Source organism: Haemorhous mexicanus, chromosome 7 (genome assembly GCF_027477595.1).
Source record: "Haemorhous mexicanus isolate bHaeMex1 chromosome 7, bHaeMex1.pri, whole genome shotgun sequence".
Lineage (NCBI taxonomy): Eukaryota > Metazoa > Chordata > Aves > Passeriformes > Fringillidae > Haemorhous > Haemorhous mexicanus.
The window spans coordinates 28,740,585-28,748,452 of record NC_082347.1 but is presented as its reverse complement, the minus strand read 5'-3'; the positions used below and the strand labels follow the sequence as shown (position 1 = coordinate 28,748,452).

Genomic DNA, 7,868 nt, shown 5'->3' with positions numbered 1-7,868 from the left:
TGCCAGGCTGTGCTGGCAGGGAGAGGCTGTGACCCACTGGGCTCTGGCTTCCCCCTGGCCAGGAGACCCGTGGGATGCTGGGCTGGTTGGAGATGTCTCCCCTCTGTACATAGTCTGTATTTATCAATAAAGCCTTTTCATCCTTCCTCTGTCCTTGGGGACAGGCTGGAGGGGGCTGTAACCCATAGCCATGGGTGGTCCCTGTGCCTGTCCTCTATCTGCTCCCATGTCAGAATGGGCACAGGGTGGTCAAGGGTAGCCTGGACACCCCAGCTCTGCTCCCTAGTGCCACCCTGACCCTGTCCTGCCAGCCCTGGCTGTTTGCTTGCTAGGACCCTTCCCCTGCGTTGTCCCATTGTCATCCCAGCTGCTTCTTAGTGTTGGGTCACCACCTCCCTTTCCTGGTGCTTCCCCTCTGGAGGTTTAAGCTGGTGTCTACCCTTGAGCTAGGTGGGACAGTCCATGGAGGGGTACAGTCCCAAGACTACCTTCATGGCCACCATGGCCTGCCCTGGTGAAAATAGTGTCCTTCTGCTGTGGGAGGCTGTCACACCCATGGGACAGGGCACCCCAGGATGGCCCTGGGAACTGCCCCGGAGGGTAACAGTGACGTGTAGCTCTCCGTCCCTCCCCCAGGTCCTGTGCTGGTGGACAGTGCCCAGTGCATTAACTGTTCCGGCACAAGGCAGTGTTGGCCTCATCTTACAAGGCGGGAGTTCTCAGGAGGGTTGAACAATGTTCCTGCTGCCGGGAATAGCTGCCAGCTCTGCCTGTTGGCCCCACGTGAGGCCACTCTCCTGCTGCCAGGCTGCCACATGCTGTGGGGGAGGCCAGGCAGCCTTGGGTACCCTGGCAGAGCTGCTCAGAATGTTCCACACCTGAGGTCATCCTCTAAAGCAGCACAGAGGGGCCATGACTCCTGGCATCCCATGCTGCCTGCTGCTGGCTGAGAGACTTGAGAGGACCCATTGCCTCCCTTTGGGGTGGGCAGGCCCCCCCACCCCAGGCCCCCACCCTACCTAAGGTGCCACAGAACCTCAGGCAACGTTGGTGGCTGCTGCAGCATCTGATTGGACAGAGATGGGAGCCATAGGACCATCTTGCTTGCCCAGGGTGGGTGGCACAGGCATCGGTGCCATGCCTATGGCATGACCCTGGATCATGTCCCTGTTCTGCTGAGCCTCTCTTGACTGGCTGTCACAGGTTCTGCACACCGCAGCTCCCCATAACAAGCACAGATGTCCTGGTCAGCCCAGGGTTGGGGGGGGGGGGCTCTTTAAGAGGGTGTGGGGCTGGAGAGGTGAGTCAGGGCCAGATAGCAGGAGCGTGAGCTCATGGCAAAGCTGCCCCAGTCATGTGGAGCAGCCACAGCTGTTGGTGCCCTTGGGCTGTGGGACATAGGGGCCAGCAGCATAAAGCCCCACGGCCGGCAAAGCCACCGGCAGCACCAGGAGCCAGGACTGGGAACTCCCTGCTCGTGGTAGCAAGAAGAAGAGGACACATCCTGCACAGGACTGTGCACTGCAGGCAGACATGGAGCTGGATGTGGAACGGGCCAAGGAGCTCATCGAGCAGAAGCTGGCAGAGGAGGAGAAGGAGGAGGTGAGTCCATAGGGTGGGGGAACCTTCCTGGCTGTAGTAGGAACCCCCATTGTACTCTGTCCCTCCTTAGAGACTTGGATGTGAGGAGGCTGGCACTAACCTTGCCATCCTGGGGGATATATGAAGGTGTCCAAGGGCTCTCAGGGGGATCAAGTTTCCAACCCAGCAGCTCTAGCCCATGGGGCAGAATTGAGCAGCCGGCAGGTGCCCAGCTTACCAAGCAGGGTGGGCGGGCAAGCTCAAGCCCAAGGGCTGCCAAGCACCCCACAGACCTCAGCGGCGAGTGGAGCCATGCCCAGAGCCACCTTCCCCAGCAGGCTGAGGATGGAAGCAGTGGGGCTGCTCTGTGCCCAGACAAGACCGTGCAGCACCTGCTGTGCCTCTGCAGAAACTCAAAGGGGATGGAGTACGAGAGCCACCAGCCGTGGAGCGGATGAACACACCTGAGCTGGAGGAGGAGAAACGCCGTGGGCCCAGGAACTGGGGCCTTGAGGCCATCAAGGTGAGTGGGTTGGGGTGGAGGGTGGCCAGGGGCGGCTGGTCACAGACAAGTCAAACGGGGCACTGTGTGTGCTCACCAGGGCCAGGAGAAGGTGCGGAGGAGTTCAGTGGATCTGAGGCGGGAGATCATTGACGTGGGGAGCATCCAACGACTCATCGAGCTCCGCAAGCAGCGCCGGCAGCGCCAGGCAGAGCGGGCAGCCACCCCCGAGCCCACTCCACCACCTGAACCCCTGGAGATTGTACGTCAGGGGTCCCAAGATGTGGGAGGGGGCTGCTGGGATAGGGACTGGACCACCCACAGGCCAGCCCCCGGGACACCCTGCCACTCAGAGACCTCCCTGAGGTAGCAGGGCAGGGGGCCCCCATGTTGTCCCCTCTCCTGCACCCCTCTGCTGCCCCAGCCCTGAGCCTGTGCCATTGCCAGGAGGGTCCTGTGGAGCCAGAGACCTTCCTGCGAGCCGCTGTCCAGGGCAAGATGCACGTCATCGAGAAGTTTCTGGCAGACGGTGGCTCCCCTGACACATGTGATGAGGTAGCTTCCCTGGCACCCAGCCTGTTGCATGCCACCAAGTCCTGCAGCCATGCCCCACCATGCCTGTGGGCGAGGGCTGGGACCCTTGGGACAGGGCTGGAGGTACAACCAGCCTGGGCAGGGGAGGATGCATCCGTCCTCCAATGTGCCACCCTGTCCCCCAGTTCCACCGTACAGCCCTGCACCGCTCCTCACTGGAGGGACACATGGAAATCCTGCAGAAGCTGCTGGACAGTGGGGCCACTGTTGACTTCAGGGACCGGGTGAGTCTGGATTCTGCTTCTGCATGCTGGTCTGAGCATCTGGGTGTGTTGCAGCCAGAACTACAGCAGGACTGAGGACCCTGCAGTGGGGCAGTGCTGTCCCCATCACGGACGTGGCTGCAGGCAGGGCTCTGCCAGTTCAGCTCCAGCACGGGGACCTGCTGGGGCAGAGGACAGGCACAGAGTAGGGGTGTCCCCCACCATGACACAGCACTGTTTGTCCAGCTGGACTGCACTGCCATACACTGGGCCTGCCGGGGTGGGCACCTGGATGCTGTCAAACTGCTGCAGGACCGTGGGGCAGACCTCAATGTGAAGGACAAGGTGAGCAGGGCAGAGCAGGTCACAGGGTTGTGCCAGGGGCAGGGGCATACCCTGAAGTACCAGAGTTGACCCTCTGTTGGGTTAGTAGGTGTGGGTGCTGATCCCCCCTGATGTCCATCTCATCCCCCCTCAAGCTGCTCAGCACACCCCTTCACGTGGCCACCCGAACCGGACACCTTGACATCGTGGAGCATCTCATCCACTGCGGGGTGGATGTCAATGCCCCAGACAGGGTGAGTGCTGCAGCCATGCAGGCATCACTGGGGGCAACACTGATCCCCCTCCCTGTGTTGACCCCTCCAAGGGCTTCCAGCACCCACAGGGGGGACATCTGGACACACGCATCCCTGCCCCAGGGTGGCTGCAGCCACAGCCAGGTCTGAGACAGGAATGGTCCCTCTTCAGGGAAGATTGGTGTGCTGGGGACTGAGGAGCAGTGCTGGGGACAAGCAGAGGGTCCTTGTCCCTGGACCACACGCTCCAATAAAGCTGTGTCTCTCACAGGAGGGTGACACAGCGCTGCATGATGCCACACGGCTCAGTCGCTACAAGATCATCAAAACACTTATCCTGCACGGGGCTGACATGATGGCCAAGAATGAGGTGAGTATGTGGGGCCAGCACCGAGGCCATTTCCTGCCCCACCATGTTGCACCACCCTGTGCCCAGCCTCTCTCTGCCCACTCTTGCAGGCTGGCAAGACCCCGACAGACCTGGTGCAGCAGTGGCAGGTGGACACACGCCAGGCGCTGGAGACCAAGGAGCAGCCACAGGGGGAGATGGAGGTCCCTGCATGATGGCACCAGGCAGGGACCAAGGGCTGGGCCCAGCTCCAAGGAGCAGGATCCAGACAATCTTGTCTGTGTCAATAAAAGTCAGCAAAGAGCAGTGTTTGGCTCCAGGTGTCTTTGTGTTTGGGCAGCCTGCACTAGCATTGATGGGTGGGCCTGGGGAAGCTGGGTTATCCTGGGAGCAGGGTTATCTGGCAGCATGATGAGCCCTGCCTCCTATCACTAGGACTCAAGTATTGGTGACACCAAGGGGTTCAAGGGCAGGACTACTCACTGCAGGAGTCCTGATTGCTCACAGTCCTATGAAGTCCCACCTGGGCAAGCTCAGGGAGGAAAAATTCATGGAGGACAGCTCAACCTGAGTCCATGTTGTGCTGTAGGCTGGGGCTGTGCCAGAGAGCAGCAGCTGTACCCATGCTGGACAGCCGCTCTGTGGGGTTGGATGGCTTCTTGTCCTTCTGCCTTTCCTGCTGCAGCCATCCCCAGGGGACATGTGGTCCCTTTGCATACATGCCGAGTGCAGTGCTCACTGCTCCCCATATGGAAATGCTCAGACTCACCCGTTTACAGGAGACCCGACGCTGACAGCTGGATCAGGTGATCCCTGACCAAAGCCCTGGGACTGCTTGCAATGCCTGGTCCCTCCCTGACCTTGCAGCCCCGTACGAGGCAGAGGAATGGCTGCCAAGGTTGGCAAAAAGAAGGGAAAGCCACGGCCGCGGTGGCCAAAGCTCACCTGGAGGGGCGCTGAGCTCCTTGCAGCCAGCTCCTGAATGGGGAAGAACATCCTGAGCTCATCTGGTACCACCCCCCATGTCACCTGCCCAGCAGGGTTGCGGGTCCCTCACGTGCCCCGTCAAACATTAACAGCCCCTCGGCGAGGCAAGCGGCACAGCCGGCGACAGCACCCGGCCACCATGGCATTCAGCACCCGCCTCGCCTCCTCCCTCCGGTCCGCCCTGGCAGCTCTGCGCTGGGCAGCCCCCAGGCATTGCCGGGGGCTCAGCACCCCGCAGGGATCAGAGCCCTCATTCAATCTTGGGGGAATCTTCCCACCGCTCGCCACCCCTTTCTCACCCACACAGGAGGTGGACTATGCCCAGCTGGAGGGGAACCTGCACCGCTATGCCCGCATCCCTTTCCGAGGTAAGCGCTACCCCCGTCCTCCTCCGTGCAGGCTCCCGCTAGATCCTCGCCTGCCACAGAGGCTGTGCAGGCAGCCTGCCAGCTTCCCAAGAGTGCTCAGCCTCTAGCTGGACTTTGCTCCGTGGCTGGCAACACCTCGGGTCACCCACCTGGGGCTCTTTGCATGGCACGTGCCCGGGCACACAAGTGTGTCCTTGCACACCCCCACCACACGCCAGCACAGGCTTGCACACACACTCTACACATGTGCAGGCTTGCACACATGCTCCACGCATAGCTGCAGGCTTGAACCTACGCAGTGTGCTCCCATGCACACTTTGAAAAATTCATGGGATATGACCTGTTGATTGCCAAGGATGGATAGATGATAGGAGAGGAGCTGCAGCTTCACAAGGATGATCCCCAGAGTCTCCTCTCTTCTGACCAGGAGGCTGGGGCTGCAGGGACATAGGCCTGAGAGGGCACTCTGTGGGCTGTGGAGCTCTGCCTGAGTGCCAGTGGCAAAGAAGGGAGTGAGTGTAATGCAGATCCCTGACAGTCCTGGCACTGCCCTCCCCACGTTTGTGTTCCAGGGCTGGTGGCACTGGGCTCCAATGGGGAGTATCCATACCTGGCATCCCGTGAGAGGGTGGAGGTGGTGAGCTGCGTGCGCCGGGCTCTGCCTAGGGACCGCTTGCTGCTGGCTGGCTCGGGCTGTGAATGTGAGTGCCTGTGTGGGCAGCATGGGGGGCAGTGCAGGGCCATGTGTCCCCGCTGGAGCACCCCTCACCCCTTTGCCTCCTCCCCAGCCACCCAGGCCACCATCGAGCTGACAGTCAGTATGGCAGAGGCGGGGGCTGACGTGGCACTGGTTGTGACACCCTGCTATTACCGGGGGGCCATGACCACTGCTGCCCTGATCCATCACTACACAGAGGTGGGCCATGTCCAGCACCTGCCAGCCACACCAGCTGGGGCAGCAGGTTACACACGTCCAATGTGTCCCCAACCCACCCCAGCTACTGAAATCTGCCTGGCTGCCTGCAGGTTGGCGACGCATCCCCCATCCCTGTGGTGCTGTACAGTGTCCCTGCCAACACTGGCCTGGACCTGCCCATGGAGGCTGTCATCACCCTGGCTCAGCACCCGAACATCATTGGGATCAAGGACAGCGGTGGGGACGTGAGTGGGGCAGGACTTTCCCAGGGCTGCTTAACACCAAATGTGGACCTAAGCTGGGAATGGGAAATTGAGACCTGCAGCCCTTCCCTGGACCCCAGGGCTGCCAGCAGGCACTCTGCAGCAAGGGGGACTGGGTGATGCCTGCCCCAGGGCATGGCATGTCTCTCCTCAGATCACCCGCATGGGGCTGATGGTCCACAAGACAAGGCAGGAGGATTTCCAGGTGCTGGCAGGATCAGCTGGCTTCCTGCTGGCGAGCTATGCTGTGGGTAAGTGCAGCTGCCCATCCTTGGCTGGGGGCACTGCCTGGGGACACTGGCAGGGGGAGGCAGGCGAGAGACTGAGGTGCTGGCTAGGCACAGCATGCTGAGCTGGTGTCCTGGTGTCTCTAGGTGCCTCTGGGGCTGTGTGTGCCCTCGCCAATGTTCTGGGTGACCCATTGTGTCAGCTGGACCACCTGTGCCGCACGGGCCAGTGGCAGGAGGCCCGTGACCTGCAGCACCGCCTCATTGAGCCCAACACAGCGGTGAGCAGGCAAAACCCCACGGGTGCTGAAGGGAGGAGTGCCAGGCCATGACAGAGGCAAAGAATGGAAGTCCCTTGGGCTGCAGGGGGTGGAGGGGTGGTTCAGGGGGATAGGATGGCACAGCACCTTGGCCAGTGAGCCAAGACAGGCTGGAGGTGAGAAGGTGGGAAGTGCCAGCCCTGTCATGTTAAGGAACAGCTTGTCCACTGGCACCAGGCAGGGGTGCATGCCCCTCCGTGAGAGCCTTGCTGGCTATTTATAGGCAGCAGTGTGTTCAGGGGGAGAGCTGGTCTTTCCTGGGCCCCTCATCCCACTATGAAGCGCCTATCCCTGCTGCAGAGCCCAACATGCACCAGAGCTCCTGTGTGGAGTCCTGTGTGGGTGTGCTCTGCCCCCCCACCCCACAGTGGGCACTTCATGGGGTGCTGCAGCCACCGCACACCCTGCCAGCCTTGCATTCCCACGTGGGGAGGACAGGAGTGATGGCAAGCAAAGGAGCAGGGGCTGCACAGCGGAGCCCAGAGAGCATGCTGCCCCCTGGGAGCCAGAAAGCCTCCGTGCCCTCCCTCCCTCCCTCCCACAGGTCACCCGCCGGTTTGGGATCCCGGGGCTGAAGAAGGCCATGGAGTGGTTTGGCTACTATGGAGGTCCCTGCCGTGCACCCCTGGCCCCTCTGAGCCCTGCCCAGGTTGAAGAGCTGAGGAGCACCTTCAGTGCCAATGGCTGGTTGTGAGGTGTTCTCCATCTGCCCCTTCCCACACTGGGAAGGTACAGGAGTCAGAGACCCTGGGAACTGATGACATTCTGGGGACACTGGGAGGTGGCCAGGAAAGGGCCACCATATTACTCTTCCCTGTTGGACAGGGCTGGACTGGGAAGACAGGGTAGAGGAGGGCAACATCCCTGCCAGCCCCCACAGACCTGTTGTCTTTGCCTGGGAAGGGGTGGATCTTTGTGCCATGAATAAACCTGCAGTCTCCTCTTTGTGTCTGCAGTCCTTTCTGTGCAAGGCGCCCGCG

General features: G+C 61.3%; 2 protein-coding genes across 4 annotated transcripts; both read left to right on the top strand.

Moving 5' to 3' along the window:
• Window positions 1-34: 34 nt before the first annotated feature.
• ANKRD2 (ankyrin repeat domain 2) lies at window positions 35-4,113 on the top strand. 3 transcript variants are annotated; one of them, XM_059851775.1, is made up of 9 exons: window positions 35-1,602; window positions 1,991-2,104; window positions 2,184-2,345; window positions 2,531-2,638; window positions 2,803-2,901; window positions 3,127-3,225; window positions 3,360-3,458; window positions 3,730-3,828; window positions 3,918-4,113. In XM_059851775.1, the coding sequence occupies exons 1-9, from the start codon at window positions 1,534-1,536 to the stop codon at window positions 4,020-4,022; spliced, it is 954 nt and encodes a 317-aa protein (XP_059707758.1). In that variant the 5' UTR covers window positions 35-1,533; the 3' UTR covers window positions 4,023-4,113. The 3 variants fall into 3 exon arrangements, with proteins under 3 accessions (XP_059707758.1, XP_059707759.1, XP_059707760.1); XM_059851776.1 differs by having other exon boundaries at window positions 1,920-2,104; XM_059851777.1 differs by having other exon boundaries at window positions 1,917-2,104.
• A 784-nt stretch (window positions 4,114-4,897) lies between these two features.
• On the top strand, window positions 4,898-7,822 carry HOGA1 (4-hydroxy-2-oxoglutarate aldolase 1). The gene is made up of 7 exons (XM_059850778.1): window positions 4,898-5,162; window positions 5,735-5,863; window positions 5,951-6,078; window positions 6,189-6,323; window positions 6,496-6,592; window positions 6,716-6,849; window positions 7,433-7,822. The coding sequence occupies exons 1-7, from the start codon at window positions 4,934-4,936 to the stop codon at window positions 7,580-7,582; spliced, it is 1,002 nt and encodes a 333-aa protein (XP_059706761.1). The 5' UTR covers window positions 4,898-4,933; the 3' UTR covers window positions 7,583-7,822.
• Window positions 7,823-7,868: the final 46 nt, after the last annotated feature.